The sequence below is a fragment of the Bos indicus x Bos taurus genome, chromosome 5 (assembly GCF_003369695.1).
Source record: "Bos indicus x Bos taurus breed Angus x Brahman F1 hybrid chromosome 5, Bos_hybrid_MaternalHap_v2.0, whole genome shotgun sequence".
Classification (NCBI taxonomy): domain Eukaryota; kingdom Metazoa; phylum Chordata; class Mammalia; order Artiodactyla; family Bovidae; genus Bos; species Bos indicus x Bos taurus.
The window spans coordinates 55,401,710-55,419,331 of NC_040080.1; the positions used below are offsets into that span (position 1 = coordinate 55,401,710).

Genomic DNA, 17,622 nt, shown 5'->3' on the forward strand with positions numbered 1-17,622 from the left:
CCCTGAATAGGTGTCAAGCAAGACCAGGATGGGCAATTGAGCACAGTGTTTTAGTTCTGGGTTGATACACCATTTTATTCCCTGATGAATCTAAAACCAAATTCTCTGGGCACAGAAATGTCTGAACCTTGACAATGCTAAACATGTTACCTAAGGTATTTTAAGTTCTTCCAAGAGCACTGAAGGTAATCAGCAATCTCATTAATACATAAACATCATTAGCAATATATAGTCAGTTGATGTTGCTACTCTCATGATTAGATTTTAAGGTATTTATACACTGTATGATAAATTTTCCAAAGACTTTACCTTGAAAAACTATTTTTGAAGTATTAATGTTCATATACTATGTTTGGCTGTTATGATAACTATAATGATGGTAATAAAGATTTATTACTTGCTTGCAATATGACAGGTACAGAGATAAGCAGTTGATATGAATGAGTTCATTTAATTAGTATAATAACTCATGCAGTATTATAACCCATAATAGCTTATGGAAAAACCTGAACAAACTTTTTGGCCAACCCAATAGCTCTCATCATTAGCCTCATTAAGCTAAAGTTCCCAAGTGCACACAGCTTTTAATGATGAAAACAAATGAGAACCCAGAATGTGTGACCCCAGACTCTTAACCACTGTATTAAGTTACCTACTGCTGCAGAACAAATCACCACAACAAAACAACACATATTACTGAGTTTACCAGCTGAGCCACAAGGGAATGACTCATTTGAAAAGACCCTGATCCTGGGAAAGATTGAGGGCAGGAGGAGAAGGGGATGACAGAGGATGAGATGGTTGGATGGCATCACCAACTCAGTAGACATGAGTTTGAGTAAGTTCTGGGAGTTGGTGATGGATAGGGAGGCCTGGTGTGCTGTGATTCATGGGGTCGCAAAGAGTTAGACACAACTGAGCAACTGAACTGAACTGACTTTATAGTTCCTGTAGGTGAGGAAACCAGACATAGCATAGCTGGGCCCTCAGCTTCAGGGTCTTGCCAGGCTACAATACAGGTCTTGGCCAGGGCTGCAGTCTCAACAGAAGCTCAACTGCAGACAGATCTCCTTTGAGGATCCCTCAGCTGTTGGCAGAGCTCATCTTGAGGTTGCAGGTCTGCAGTCCCTGTTTTCTGGGCAGTTTCTGGGAGCAATTCTTAGCTCTAAGAAGAGATCAGCCCTCCTTCTTTGCACAGAGCCCCTTTCATAAACAGTTTCACAACATGAGAGCTTACTTCTTCAAAGCCAGCAAAAGAGAGCCCAACGTCTGTCAGCTGAGACAGGGTCTTACATACCATAGCATAACCATGGAAGTAACATCCCATTTGCCATATTCTGTTGGTTAAGAGCAAGTCACCTATTCTCCAGGAGAGGGAATGATACAAAGGCATTAAAACCAGGAGGCAGGGCTTCAGGGTCTGTCCACCATAACCACTAGCCAAGTAACAGACTAAAATCATGCTTCTGCCAAGTCTGTGTATATTATCTATAATATTTTTATTTCCTGTATTTCCTTAATTTGAGTCACTTTTTAAAATATTTCACAAAGAAGTTTTATATCACAATCATAAATTGTTTGCCATGAATAGAAGGTGGAACAGGTAAAATAAAAAAGATTTACATTGTACTCTGTATTCACCTGGAAGGGCTCACTTAATCCTCACACTGTTCATGGTAAATAATATCATCCTCATTATTAAAAATGTGAAAGCTGAGATCCAGAGAACTTTGATAAGTTGCTCAAGACTACTCAGCTTATAAGCTCTTGAACCAAGATTCAAATCTATGACTACTGGCCGCCAAAGTGCAAGGAAATGTCTAGATAGCACCCAATTTCACTATGCACTCCAGTTTTCCCGGTTCTCTTTCAAAACTCCACCCATGTCCTAACCTTGTTTAACCCTGAGATTCCATCTTCAGATAGCAAGAATCAACATGATACAAGGGTAAAGAGTAAGCAGGCTCAGGTTTTAATGTGGCCTGTATCTCTTACTGGCCTTGTCACCTGGGGCAAGTTATTGCTTTGCCTCAACTGTCTCACCTATAAAATGGAGATAATAGTAAGTGGTTCATAAGGGCAAGAGTGAGAATTTTAATAATACTATTTTTGTCATCATCTCAAAGAAAAACATCCCCAACTCCCAACCTTGAGTGCTACGCAGATGTTTACCACAGTGAGATTTTCCCAATCCTCCTGAGAAACAAGTGAAAAGAGAAATAGGCTGTTTTGACACATTGCGTGACTTTGTGGATTTGTTTTTAAAGTTTATTGTATTTTATCTTTGGAGGGGGTAATGTCCTTGAGTAGGACTGAGAAGATGGAGTGTGATACCCAAAGCAAACTGTGCTCAATTGCTCAGCTGTGTCCAACTCTTTGTGACCCCACGGTCTGTAGCCCATCGGGCTTCTCTGTCCATGGGATTATCCAAGCAAGAATACTGGAGTGGGTTGCCATTTCCTTTTCCAGCCCAAAGCAAAAGGTTGGCCTTAGCTGGGAGCATGATTAGAACACCTTTAGCACCAGGGGCAAGGCTACTTTTATGGACACAGATGCAGGCAGGTAGGTCCCTGCATGGGAGGAACTTGTGGCCGCTCTACTTAGTGCTTTGAAGTACTAAACACAGGTCTAAACATTCTTCCTTTACTCTTCCACAATATCAATTTTGTCTCTCAAATTACTTCTATTATCATGAAATCATGCAGTTATTTTTCCCATCTTAGTAAAAACATCTGTTTATTGACTCCACCCTGTTTAGTTAACTTATATGCAGACTACATCATGAGAAACGCTGGACTGGAAGAAACACAAACTGGAATCGAGATTGCCGGGAGAAATATCAATCACCTCAGATATGCAGATGACACCACCCTTATGGCAGAAAGTGAAGAGGAACTCAAAAGCCTCTTGATGCAAGTGAAAGTGGAGAGTGAAAAAGTTGGCTTAAAGCTCAACATTCAGAAAACGAAGATCATGGCATCCGGTCCCACCACTTCATGGGAAATAGATGGGGAAACAGTGTCAGACTTTATTTTTCTGGGCTACAAATCACTACAGATGGTGACTGCAGCCATGAAATTAAAAGACGCTTACTCCTTGGAAGGAAAGTTATGACCAACCTAGATAGCATATTCAAAAGCAGAGATATTACTTTGCCAACAAAGGTTCGTCTAGTCAAGCCTCTGGTTTTTCCTGTGGTCATGTATGGATGTGAGAGTTGGACTGTAAAGAAGGCTGAGCGCAGAAGAATTGATGCTTTTGAACTGTGGTATTGGAGAAGACTCTTGAGAGTCCCTTGGACTGCAAGGAGATCCAACCAGTCCATTCTGAAGGAGATCAGCCCTGGGATTTCTTTGGAAGGAATGATGCTAAAGCTGAAACTCTAGTACTGTGGCCACCTCATTCGAAGAGTTGACTCACTGGAAAAAACTCTGATGCTGGGAGGGATTGGGGGCAGGAGGAGAAGGGGACGACAGAGGATGAGATGGCTGGATGGCATCTCTGACTCGATGGATGTGAGTCTGAGTGAACTCCGGGAGTTGGTGATGGACAGGGAGGCCTGGCGTGCTGCGATTCATGGGGTCGCAAAGAGTCGGACATGACTGAACGACTGATCTGATCTGATCTGATTGACTCCACCTCTTATACCAGTCTCTTTCCTTTTACAGTGAACCTCTCTCAAAGAGCTATTTTTACTGTTCTCTCCACATTTTCTCCTCCCGTTCTTTCCTTGAATATACTTTAGTCATACTTTCACTTCTACCTCTCTGTGGAAACTTCTCTTGCCCAGCTCACCAAAACCCTCCACATTGATAAATTCAATGACTAACTTTCAGTCTTTATCTCACTCACTCCATCAGCAGCAGTGGACACAACTGTCCTTCCCTCCTGACACACTTCCCTCCAAACACCACACTCTCAAGGTTTCCTTCTAGCTCCTCTCTGCTGACTCCTATCATCCAAAAGTCTATTTCCAGCCCAGATCTCTCCCTGTCTTCCACAATCTTCCCTCCTACTCAACATCTGCACCACCGGAACACCTCAAACTTAACACATCTACAGGGAGACTCACTTCCCTTTGCTTCCCTGTAAATGGTGATTCCTTTCTTCTAACTCTTTAAACGAACAGTGTACGACAGACAGCTGAATCACCTGTGCCGCCTCCTCTCTCACATCACTCATTCAATCTATCTGCAGTCCCACAGGCTCTACTCACTACTCTTCTCAACATCTCCTCTGCTGTGCATTTAGCCAAGCTGTCATCACATCTTTCCTGGATTCTTGCAACAAATCTCCTAATTGGCATCTCTGCTTCTTCCCTAAACCCGAGTGGCCCTAATAAAACAGAAACCACATCTTATAATGCCTTGGCTCAAAACCATCCAATGATTTTCCATGTCATGTTGAGAAAAACTAAAGTTGCCCAGTGATCTCAAAGATCTGATGCCATGTGTTCCATTGCCTCTCTGATACAGTTTCTCACTATTCTCTACCCTGCTCAGTCAATTCCTGTCCTACTGGCCTCTGCCCTGTTCCATAAATGCACCGGGCATCCTCCTGCCTCAGGGCCTTTGTATGTGCTTTCTTGGTCCCTGGGAGAGACAGCCATCTTTACTAACTTTTATAAAATTATAAGCCCCTTTCAACACTTCCTGCTTTACTTTTTTCTCAGCATTTACTGTTGTTCTACATAGATTTACTTATTTACTTTGCTCTCAAGTTCCAACAGGGCAGGAATTTTTTGTCTGTTTCATTCACTACTGTGTTCTTAGTGCTTAAGATAGTGTCTAGCAGAGAGTGAATGTGCAATAAATATTTGTTGAGTGAATTATGATGATATCAAGATACCATCAAGATGGTATGATTTATATAATTACAGTTATTTTGTAAACACCTGATGATATGAGTTTTCCCTTATGTTCTGCATGATTCTAAAGAGGAAGGGTGTGCCTTTAATCTAATTGGTACTCATACATTCCAAAGTCATCCACAACCTGACCCCTTATAAAAAGGAAAAGATAAACCTCATTGATACTGATTTCAAATGGGTACCAAAGAGTCAATGATGGACACAAAATTAAAAATGAAAAAAAAAAAAAAACTAAAATAGAAAATGTGGGTTTATAAACATGAGTTTACCTTTAAAGAAGAGAGTCTCTTTAAATAGACACTTGAGAAGAAAATCACTTGGATTTGATATTTTATTTGGGAACTTGGCTATCAATTGCTTTCTCTGAACTAACATGAGAGATGAGTTACAGAATGTTAAAGACACACGGTGCTAAAGCAAGCACTTACTTATTGATTGGACAGGTAGGGGGTTAGATTTTCAAGAAAGATGAAATTTGACTGGATCCTCGCTTTTATCATGAATCAAAGAATTTCCTGATTGTGTTTCATGATTCTCAATGTTATAAGAGATGAGGATTCTCCTATTAAACTTCAACTAGAGATCCCGTCTTTGCTGATTTGGACATAAAAGCTTCTAAGTCTGTGAGATATTTTCTGTAATTATTGGACATCATGACACACAACTAATGAAGAAGATACTAATAATTCATAAAATTTATTCAGTGTTCATCATTTCAGGTATACATGGATTCACAGGAAGTCCCCTGGGTTTTCTTTTTCACCTTGAACTAAATTCTTTGTTTTATGTATAAAAGGTGGAAATAACTTCTGGAAGTTGAAATAGCTATTAAAATTGCTGGCTTTCTATTGCAGTTGTTTATGAGAATACTTGATTTAAATAAAAGTGCTTCTGCATGCAAGCGTACACTCAGTCATGTTCAATTCTTTGTGATCCCCATGGATTATAGCCCTCCAGGCTCCTCTGTCCATGGGACTCTCCAGGCAAGAATACTGGAGTGGGTTGCCATGCCCTCCTCCAGGGGATCTTCCTGACCCAGGGATCGAACCCACGTCTCTTGCATCTCCTGCACTGATAGGTAGATTCTTTACCACTGTGCCCCCTGGGAAGCTCAAAAATGCTTCTGATGGTTTAATAAAAAGCAATTCTTTAAAAAAAAATGAAGATGCAGATTTGCTGTTCATACAAGGGACATTTTATTTTAATTAATTATGACAGGGAAAATTAATTTAGCTATAATTTCCTGCTGCCTCTAAGCAAGGAAGATCCTGCAGAGACCCTTTTTCTGCTGAGCCGGCTGAGACCATGAAAATACAAAGCAGAGCTTGGAGATGGAACTGAGAGTCAAACTGTGCTGCTTATGCAGAGTGTGGGCCAAAGGGAGAAGCTGCTTAGGAAAAAGCTTCCAAAAAGAGGAAAACCAAACTTTTGGTAGTAGAAAGAACACTGCAGGGAAGCTGCCACCCAGAGAAAAACTTTTGGGGGACAGAGGAGAAAGAGATGCTTAGATAAGTGTTTATTTTTTAATTAGAGTATAATTGCTTTTAATATTATATTGGTTTCTGCCATACATCAACATGAATCAGTCATAGGTATACATATGTCCCCTCCCTCTTGAACTTCCCTCCCACCCCTCTAGGTTGTAAGACAGCACCAGGTTGAGCTCTCTGCATCACACAGCTAATTCCCACCGGCTATCTATTTTGCATATGGTAATATATATGTTTCCATGCTACTCTCTCAACTCCTCCCACCCTCTCCTTCCCGCTCTGTGTCCACAAGTGTGTTCTCTACGTCTGCATCTCTATTGCTGCCCAGCAAATAGGTTTATCAGTACCATTTTCCTAGATTCCATATATATGCATTAATATACCATATTTGTTCTTCTCTTTTTGATTTGCTTCACTCTGTATGACAGGCTCTAGGTTCATCCACCTCACTAGAACTGACTCAAATTCGTTCCTTTCTATGGCTGAGTAATATTCCATTGTGCATATGTACCACAACTTCTTTATGTGTTCATTAGATAAGCGCTGAATGAAGTCTGCCAGATGGTGATATCACTCTTCCCAATTGCTATTATTTCCATAATTAAAATAAATACCTAGCTATTAAAATTTTTAAAAATTAGAACCAAACAAAATTATTGTAAGCCACTAAAATCATATGAGCCATCCATCTAACATACTCTGGTCAACTCTGGACTGCACAGCAAAAGTTCACATTAGAAGGCAGAGAAACCTTCCTTAGCTACCCACTCTAATTCTGGCAGCTGAATACTGCAGTACAGAAGACTTTCAGGAAACGTACGGGAGAGCTGTCAACTCTTTAGTAATGTACATTATTTGTAAAAGTATAAGGCTTTTTGAGTTTTAACTTTTCAAAGTCATGAAATGACACTGAAAAGACCTATACAAAAGAAGCCCCAGAAATGGAGAGAACAATGATGAAGCTTAAAATATAAATCTTTCATTAACTGAACAAAGCTACTTAGTTTTAACAGGAATCAAAACTTTGACAGAGTCAGAATGGATCACAGGAAGGATTTTCGTTAGATCAGGCGGCAATTCAGATCTTTTATTTTTTTATATAAAAATTCTGAAACTGAGAATAAAACATGAAGAAATGATTTTTAGGGATAAAATATTAATGCACTATTAATGTTAAGAAAAGAATACACAACTGTCTACTGGATACCAACATACAACTTATCTAAAGAACAAGGTTTATCAAATGTATATTCCAGTGGGTATAGGAAAGATTTTCCAGAATCCCACAAAAACGGAAAAAGCAACATATTTAACTCTGTTTGTTGCTCCAGGGGAAACTCCAACTGAAGCAGTCTTTTGAGCAATCTGCTTCCACTTTCCTGAGAATGAGAACCTGTTCCCTTAAGGCCATACTCATCTCACCGTTTTTCTAATTCTCTTTTTGGAGACATTCCAGAAAAACACTGCTTCTATTTTATAAATGCTCCAGGGTTGAGGCTAGTCAAACAGAACCGAAAAAACCCTATTTATCAGAAGAGTCCCAGGAACAGCATGCAACCCTTCCCATACAAAGAAAACAGGGATGCCTGGCTTCAAAGATCCATCCTTCAGCCTTGAAGAGAAGCAGCAGAAGCAAACACTTTTAATTGCAACATGTTCTTCTTGACTATGAAAAACTCCAGAAGCTGTGCACAATGTTTAGGGAAAATGTGAGGGGAGTTATGTAATCCAGCAAACAGGGCCAAGTTCTAGAAAAGTGCACAGCGTTTCTGGGTGCACAACAGTCCCATTGTGGGTTATTATCAGAGGCCTGGCTGGGTCTCTTATACCTTCTTCAAAACTTCCCCTGTGGAGGAGGAGGGAAGGGGGAAGAGTAAACACTAATAAGGTAACCCTTGAGTTTGTGAACCTGATAAAACATCCTGAACATCTCTTAAAACCAGAAACACTTTGTAAGTCTCGGATGTTTTTGGCCAAATCAGCCAGACAGTCTCTTCCAGTGTGTGAGGATACCCAAACCCATGGTGTTTCCTGAGATGTAAAAAGAGCCTCTAGGGTCAGCTGATTGCATTTTATCCAAAGTTTTTTTTTTAAATCCATGCGAATATCGGGTTGGCCAAAAAGTTCATTCAGGCTTTCTGTAAGATGGTATGGAAAACCTGAATGAACGTTTTGGTGAACCTAATAGAACCCACCGTTAACATAGAGAGGCAGCAGATGTAGGAAGTCAGGTAAAATAACACTTTGAAACAATCCATTTAATTGGAATATTTTGATTTTTTATGAAATCTTTGGATATCAAAATGCTCTCAAAGGCAAATTGTGCTGCAGAGTCTAACTGAAGGAAAATTCTCCATACACTGCAGATTGGCAAAGCCTCAGAAAATGAAACATTCAGTTACTCTACTAACTGCTTATTTTTTAAATTGTCTCTTGATATGAACTGATGAATATATATACTTTTCTCATTCAGGCAAACCATTTACCTCTTTCTCCATTTGTAATCCTTCTGCTCTAATATTTCTTTCAAATACTTCTCTCTTTTCCATCTGGGGGTTGGATTTTCTGTACACAAGAATGTAGTCAATTCGACATTTTCCGTCTCTGAAGTAAAGGCCATTTAATTTGTTTTTTTCTGGTACTGTCTGCACACAAAGAGAAAGGGACCAGTTTAAGACACTCAACCCTGAGCCTTGACTGAGTAATGTTAAAGAATAACTCAAACTAAATGAATGTTCCTTGTGTTTTATCAAAATTACACTTTTATTAATGAAAAATGTAAACAACAGAACACAAAATAAAAATCGGAAAAGGCATTCAGTCTAATGAATAAAACTTAAAGATACCCAATGATATCAAAAGTTGCCAAGGATGTGGAGCAACTGACATTCTACAGGTGAGAGTGAAAACTGATATACTAACACTGGAAAACACACTAACATCATCATGTAAAACTGAACTTGGCATCAGTTCAGTTCAGTCGCTCAGTCGTGTCCGACTTTTTGTGACCCCATGAATCGCAGCACACCAGGCCTCCCTGTCCATCACCAACTCCTGGAGTTCACTGAGACTCACGTCCATCGAGTCAGTGATGCCATCCAGCCATCTCATCCTCTGGTGTCCGCTTCTCCTCCTGCCCCCAATCCCTCCCAGCATCAGAGTCTTTTCCAGTGAGTCAACTCTTTGCATGAGGTGGCCAAAGTACTGGAGTTTCAGCTTTAGCATCATTCCCTCCAAAGAAATCCCAGGGCTGATCTCCTTTAGAATGGACTGGTTGGATCTCCTTGCAGTCCAAAGGACTCTCAAGGGTCTTCTCCAACACCATAGTTCAAAACCATCAATTCTTCGGCACTCAGCTTTCTTCACAGTCCAACTTTCATATCCATACATGACCACTGGAAAAACCATAGCCTTGACTAGATGGACCTTTGTTGGCAAAGTAACGTCTCTGCTTTTGAATATGCTATCTAGATTGGTCATAACTTTCCTTCCAAGGAGTAACTTCCAGATGTTCAAGCTGGTTTTAGAAAAGGCAGAGGAACCAGAGATCAAATTGCCAACATCCTCTGGATCATCGAAAAAGCAAGAGAGTTCCAGAAAAACATCTATTTCTGCTTTATTGACTATGCCAAAGCCTTTGACTGTATGGATCACAATCAACTGTGGAAAATTCTGAAAGAGATGGGAATACCAGACCACCTGACCTGCCTCTTGAGAAATTTGTATGAGGTCAGGAAGCAACACTTAGAACTGGACATGGAACAACAGACTGGTTCCAAATAGGAAAAGGAATACGTCAAAGCTGTAACTTCTATGCAGAGTACATCATGAGAAACACTGGACTGGAAGAAGCACAAGCTGGAATCAACATTTCCAGGAGAAGTATCAATAACCTCAGATATGCAGATGACACCATCCTTATGGCAGAAAGTGAAGAGGAACTAAAAAGCCTCTTGATGAAAGAGGAGAGTGAAAAAGTTGGCTTAAAGCTCAAATTCAGAAAACTAAAATCATGGCATCTGGTCCTATCACTTCATGGGAAATAGATGGGTAAACAGTGGAAACAGTGTCAGACTTTATTTTTTGGGGCTCCAAAATCACTGCAGATGGTGATTGCAGCCATGAAATTAAAAGACGCTTACTCCTTGGAAGGAACATTGGCATACATAACCCTAATAAATTCCTGACAAACCATTAAATGTGTATATGAATGTTCACAGCAGCATTATTCATAAGAGAAAAAATTTTAAATGGGAATCAATACATATCAATGAATAGGTGAACATAAATAAATTGTATAGTCATATAGAATATTATACAGCAGGGAAAAAGAACGAATGATACATCTTATAGTAAGCAAAATCTTAAAAACAACATTGACAGAAGAAAAGCAAGTCACAGAAGACTTTATACAGCATGATATCATTTTTTACAAAGCACAAAACAAAATCAATGTAAAATAAGTTGTTAAGGCTACATATGCTGCTGCTAAGTTGCTTCAGTCGTATCCGACTCTGTGCAACCCCATAGACGGCAGCCCACCAGGCTCCCCCATCCCTGGGATTCTCTAGGCAAGAACACTGGAGTGGGTTGCCATTTCCTTCTCCAATGCATGAAAGTGAAAAGTGAAAGTGAAGTCGCTCAGTCGTGTCTGACTCGTAGCGACCCCATGAACTGCCTACCAGGCTCCTCCATCCATGGGATTTTCCAGGCAAGAGTACTAGAGTGGTTGCAATTGACTTCTCCGGAAGGCTACATATGTATGCATGGTAAAATGATTTTTAGAGCAAGGTAATAAAAAATGCAAAAATTCAGGAAGACAGTCCATCTGGTAGGGGAGAAGGATGAGACTACATGTAGTTTGATGGTTTTAGAAATACTTTTTAGTCAGTGTCTCTCAACCATTTTTGCCCACCATAGCAAATATTTTTCTTTGTGATATTTGTGTATATAGTTATAAACAGCACAAGGATTAAACCTGCTTGTAACTTATAGTCAGAGCAGGGTCTTCATATCCATGGTTTCTTCACATTATGGTTGTAACCACATACTATATAGTACTATAATATCTATTACTGAAAAACATCCACAGATAGATGCACCCACATAACTCAAACCCACATTATTCAAGGGTCAACTGTAAGTGTAAACACAAAAAAATTTGAGATCACAGTATATATCAGTTTCTACATAGCAGTATGAAGAAAAACAATATGCCAGACCTCCAAGGCTATTGCTAGAGTCCATATTCTTGCAGCAGTGCCATGCATGCCACCTCATTCAAAAGGAAAATCTCAGCTGGGAGAGATGGAAATAACATGTCTCATACCTGGGCAGGTATTTATAACTGATGATCAATCGTCACTATTTCTGGCTTCTGCTCAGAAGCCGACCCAAATAAACACTTTCTTAGCAATCATCTGCCAGGCAAGGGAACTATTCAGTAGATTTAGCACATTACCATCTATCTGCAGAACCAGCCGAGGCTTCAAGAGAAGGTTTAGCAAAGCCCTAATCTCCCTGAGACTGTTCAATCACCTCTAAATTAAGGGGATTAGACTAGCTGCTTTGTGAGGTGCCTTTCAAGGTCCTTACTTTGTGTCATATTATGGTATCCAAAGTCTGTGTGTGAATTAATGCTGACTGAGTTTTTTTCTTGAAACACACACACACAGATAAGTAGTGTATGGCGTTTATAGAAAGAGGTCTGGGAAGTTTGATAGAAGTAAACAATTTTTCCTGCTCAAAAGTGTTATCCTTTCACTGGCTAACAGCTTCTGGAATAACAACAGCATTAAGAATACACAATAAATTAATGACTCTGATCCGTGTTCCTATTACCTAAACCTAGTGCATATACAAGTGTCAGTCACTTAGTCACGTCTAACTCTTTGTGACCCCGTGGACTGTAGCCTACCAGGCTCCTCTGTCCTTGGAATTCTCCAGGCAAGAATACTGGAGTGGGTAGCCATTCCCTTCTCTAGGGGATCTTTCTGACCCAGGGATAGAATCCGGGTCCCCTGCATTGCAGGCAGATTCTTTACCTACCATCTGAGCTTCAGAATCACTGCAGATGGTGACTGCAGCCATGAAATTAAAAGACGCTTGCTCCTTGAAAGAAAAGCTATGACCAACCTAGACAGCATGTTAAAAAGCAGACACATTACTTTGCCAACAAAGGTCCATTTGGTCAAAGCTATGGATTTTCCAGTAGTCATGTATGGATCTGAGAGTTGGACTATAAAGAAAGCTGAGTGCTGAAGAATTGATGCTTTTGAACTGTGGTGTTGGAGAAGACTCTTGAGAGTCCCTTGGACTGCAAGGAGATCCAACCAGTCCATCCTAAAGGAAATCAGTCCTGAATATTCATTTGAAGGACTGATGCCGAAGCTGAAACTTCAATGCTTTGGCTACCTGATGGGAAGAGCTGACTCATCTGAAAAGATCCTGATGCTGGGAAAGATTGAAGGCAGGAGGAGAAGCAAATGACAGAGGATGAGATGCTTGGATGACATCACTGACTCAATGGACATGAGTTTGAGTTAACTCTGGGAGTTGGTGATGGACAGGGAGGCCTGGTGTGCTGCAGTCCATGGGATTGCAAAGAGTTGGACACAACTGGGCGACTGAACTGAACTGAGCCACTGCTGCTGCTGCTGCTAAGTCACTTTAGTCGTGTCTGACTCTGTGTGACCCCATAGACGGCAGCCCACCAGGCTCCCCCGTCCCTGAGATTCTCCAGGCAAGAATACTGGAGTGGGTTGCCATTTCCTTCTCCAATGCGTGAAACTGAAAAGTGAAAGTCAAATCGCTCAGTAGTGTCTGACTCTTAGCGACCCCATGGACTGCAGCCTACCAGGCTCCTCCGTCCATGGGATTTTCCAGGCAAGAGTACCGGAGAGGGGTGCCATTGCCTTCTCCGGAACTGAGCCACTAGGAAAACCCATATACAAAGTGCATATACAAAGAAGATATTAAACTCCACTGAGACACAGCTGAGCAATAGCGAACGCTTTTAACAAAATACTTTTTTTCCCCAAAAAATAACACATGAACAGATGGTCTGTTTATAATTGCAATGAGTTTCTGTAATCTTAGTTTCCAGATTACAGAGGCGAATGGGAACTCAAAGAGGCTGCAGACAACACAGTCTACCGAGAGCTGGTCCACTTTACATCATTGTTCCACATGATGGGAGATTTCAACAGGGAATCCATTCTTGTAAAGCTAACTTTTGACTATTTAGCAATACCTAAAATGTAAATCATTTTAAAATGATGAGTGTTTTTAAAAATCTTCTTTGTATAAGCTAAATGCCTTTAGCTATAAGAGAAGTGCATGACCCACTGAAAGTCTGTTTTGAGCTAAGTAGATTTCAGATTGCTGAAATGTGCTAGACCCCCAGAGGTTTTCAAAAGCGTATAAGACTTCACCCCTTCTTTTCCCCCAGGAGCCCCCAGTTCAATGAGATGACTTTAAACAATCCACTGGAATATGCTTCTCCAGTTCTGGCCTGGATCAAGAATTTTGTTTTTATGAAATGGCATACTCTTACCTCTCCCCCGGCTTCCAACCTGCTAGCATCATCTGAAGTACTGGTAAGATTTCCAGGGTGAAGGAGAGAGTCGTCATCTTTGCAAGGACTGTTGACAGCTTCTAATTCATCAAAAAGAATATTGACATCCTTGGCCACTAGAACCAAAGTAAATACATTACAAGTCAAGTCAAGAATCTGGGATCTTAAAAGCAATACTAAAAGTAAAGACATCTCCCTCTGGCTTCATAGTTTTTCATTGTTTCAATGACACCTTGAATGACAGATATATTATTTCCTAAGAAAAATGGACGTCAAATGTAAAATGTGTTTAACCAAATAGTGTCTCCATTAGGCCAAGGTGAAAGACAATGTGAAGTAAAGTGAAGGATCTCCACAATATAAATATAATTTGTCTTCATGATAACAGGAAGTGTTGTTTTGTTTAGCTTTCCTTCATATAGTTGTTTAGCATGGGTTCTTTAAAACTTCAAAGAACTCATTTTGCATATTTTTTAAAATTTTTAATTGGAGGATAATGGCTTTACAAGGTTGTGCTGGTTCCTGATGTACAACAATGTCAATCTGCTGTAAGTATACATATGTTCCCTTCCTCTTAAGCCTCCTTCCCACACCGCTCCCCCTCAATCCCGGTCATCACAGAGCACCAAGCTGAGTTCCCTCTGCTGTACAGCAGCTTTCCACTAGCTATCTGTTTTATACATGGTAGTGTATATATGGGCTTCAGTGCTACTGTCTCAATTTGTTCCACCCTCTCCTTTCCCCACTGTGTCTGCAAGTCGATTCTCTACGTCTGCATCTCTATCACTGCCCTGCAAACAGGTTCATCAGTATCATTTTTTCTAGCTCACATACATATGTGTTAATATACAATATTCATTTTTCTCTTTCTGACTTACTTCACTCTGTATAATAGGCTCTAGGTTCATCCACCTGACTACAACTGACTCAAATTTGTTCTTGTTTGTTCAAATTTGTTTCTATGGCTCAGTAAGACACGACTGAGCAACTGAACTGAACTGAACTGAAGGCTCAGTAATATTCCATTGTATATATGTACAGCAACTTAAGATCTCATTTTATATTGGAGAATACAAAAAACAAAAATGTTTTGTTTTCATTTAAATGCTTCCATGTCTTATCTACTACAAATAGGGTTGCTATGAACATCGGGTGCGAGTATCTTCAAATTACAGTTTTTGTCTTTCCCGGATAGATGCCCAGGAGTGGGATCACTGGATCATATGACAACTTTTAGTTTTTTTAAGGAACCTCCATTCTGTTCTTCATAGTGGCTGCACTTACTTACATTCTCACCAACAGGGGAGGAGAGTTCCTGTTACTCCACACCCTCTCCAGCATTTATTGTTTGTAGATTTTTTGATGATGGACATTTGCACCAGTGTGAGGTGATACTGCATTGTAGTTCTGATTTGCATTCTCTAGTAATTAGCAATGTTGAGCATCTTTTCATGTTCCTGTTGGCCATCTGTATGTCTTCTTTAGAGTAATGTCTATTTAGGTCTTCTACCCATTTTTTGATTGAGTTTTGTTTTGTTTTTGTTTTGATATTGACCTGTATAAATCTGTTCATATATTTTGGAAACTAAGCTTTTGCCAGTCACATTATTTTCAAATATTCTCTTTTGAGTTCATAAGTTGTCTTCTCATTTTGCTTACGGTTTTCTTTGCTGTGCAAAAGTTTTTAAGTTTAATTAAGTTCATTTGCTTATTTTTGCTTTTGAGGTCCCTTCTATACTGACTTAAATTTTAGAACAACATTGAAGTTCACTTTTTCTTTGACGCTTTAAAAATAACTAAGGATTTTTAACCTATCAGAAGCTGCTGACTAGAATAATTCATAGAAGACTGAGTTCTATTTACACAAGCATATGAAAGAGTATCCATTCTTTCATCCAAAAAAATTTTAGAGGTGTGCACACTGTGTCAGGCAGAGATGTGTGGTGACTGAATCTTGGTGAATAAAAGTGATGAGTCTTCCTGCTCTTTTGGTAATAACAAAAAAAATAAAGAAATGTGAAGTGTGGTGAGTGATATGAAGAACAAGAGTGTAATGGGGTGACCAGGATCCAAGTGTGTGATTTTGGGCAATTCGTTTAACTGCAAGTTTTTTATCTGTAAAATAACATTGACACAGGAATAAAATGAACATTTACTGCTTACTGTAGCAGGCTGAATTATGGCCCCCAAAGGTGACCAATCCCTGGAATGAATGACTGTATAAAGTTATATGGGAAAAGGGACTTCATAGATGCAATTAAGTCAAGGATCTTAAATCATTAAGATTAAATTAATATTAAATTAAAAATCCTGGGAGATTATCCAGGATTATATGGATAGGACCATGTAATTACAAGAGAGACAGGAAGGTCAGAATCAGATAAAGACACGGGAAGATAGGATGCTGCTGAGTTTGACAACAGAGGACAAGGTCACAAGTCAAGGAATGCAGGGGTGGCCCTAGAAGATAGAAAAGGCAAGAAAGCAGATTCTCCCCCAGAACCTCTAGAAGGAACACAGTCTTGCTGACACCTTGAAGATGTCTGACCTTCAGAACTGTAAGATAAGAAATCTGTGCTGTTTCAAGTTACTAAGTTTGTGGTAATTTGTTACAGCAGCCAAAAAAAAAAGGAACTAATACACTTATTGAGGCTACAAATGAAAAACATCAAGGTCTTTTCATACAACCAAGGCTTAAGAGCATCTACACTGGCCCAGGTGCTCAAGTAGAAGCACTGACATTTTTGAGGAAGCACAGTATGTTGTGGGAGGTGTCAAGGTCAAAGACCACTTCCCTGACCACCCTATGTAAAGAAGCTGCCCTTCACCCAGGTACCCTCCATCTCTTCTCTCTGCTCATTTCCTTCCCAGCATGTATCACAGTCTGAATTATTTATTCATTTGTTTTCTTAAATGTTGGATGTCTACCCTCTTAGAACTTAAGTTCCAAAAGAACAGGGAGCCTGTCTGTGTTGACTAGTATACAGAGATCCAGGCAAGGAATAAGCCCTCAACTCATTTTTTTTGAATAACAGCCAGTGTAGGAGATGAGACATAAGTGAGCCAAGTTTAATCCCTGGGTTGGGAAAATCCCCTGGAGGAGGGCACAGCAACCCACTCCAGTATTCTTGTCTAGAGAATCCCAGGGACAGAGGAGCCTGCCAGGCTACAGTCCATGGGGTAGCAAAGAGTTGAACATGACTGAAGCGACTTTGCATGCACCCACACAGAATGACCTCAAAGCGGTCACTGTCTTATGATGTGTGAGAGTACTTTTCTTCTCCGTTCTATGACTCTGGGACCATGCATATATGTTTCTCCTAATGCAACTGTTACCAGCTAGGAGCTCCATCATATCAAGTAGATATTGATTAAATTTTCAAGGAGATAATGATGACTTTCTACTGGTTATATCTGAATAGGATCAAAATATTCTTTTAACACAGGAAGACCTGATTACTATTTCAAACTCCACCCCTTAGCTGTGTGAATTTGTGCTCCCATTTCCTCACTGGTGAGACAGGTATAGAAACCTTCTCTAAGGGTGACTAAGAAGATTATGTGAGATATATTTGCATATGTCAGCAGGGTGGCTGACATATGGCAAATCCATGAGAAATGTTGGGTTTGTCAGTTTTAGACGCTGGGACCTTAAGTCAGCACTTTAGCGTTACCAATACAAAAAG

General features: G+C 40.0%; 1 protein-coding gene across 15 annotated transcripts in view; it reads right to left on the minus strand.

The window, feature by feature from the left end:
• Window positions 1-17,622, minus strand: part of ANO4 (anoctamin 4) — a 434,080-nt gene that overhangs the window by 175,017 nt on the left and 241,441 nt on the right. For 14 of the 15 annotated variants that reach the window (XM_027542020.1, XM_027542023.1, XM_027542019.1 and 11 more), the window contains 2 exons: window positions 13,916-14,052; window positions 8,847-9,005 (listed from right to left, as the gene is read on the minus strand). In XM_027542020.1, coding sequence (XP_027397821.1) covers window positions 8,847-9,005; window positions 13,916-14,052 — 296 coding nt within the window. The remainder of the gene's footprint in view (window positions 1-8,846; window positions 9,006-13,915; window positions 14,053-17,622) is intronic. The other variant, XM_027542022.1, reaches the window with a different exon arrangement.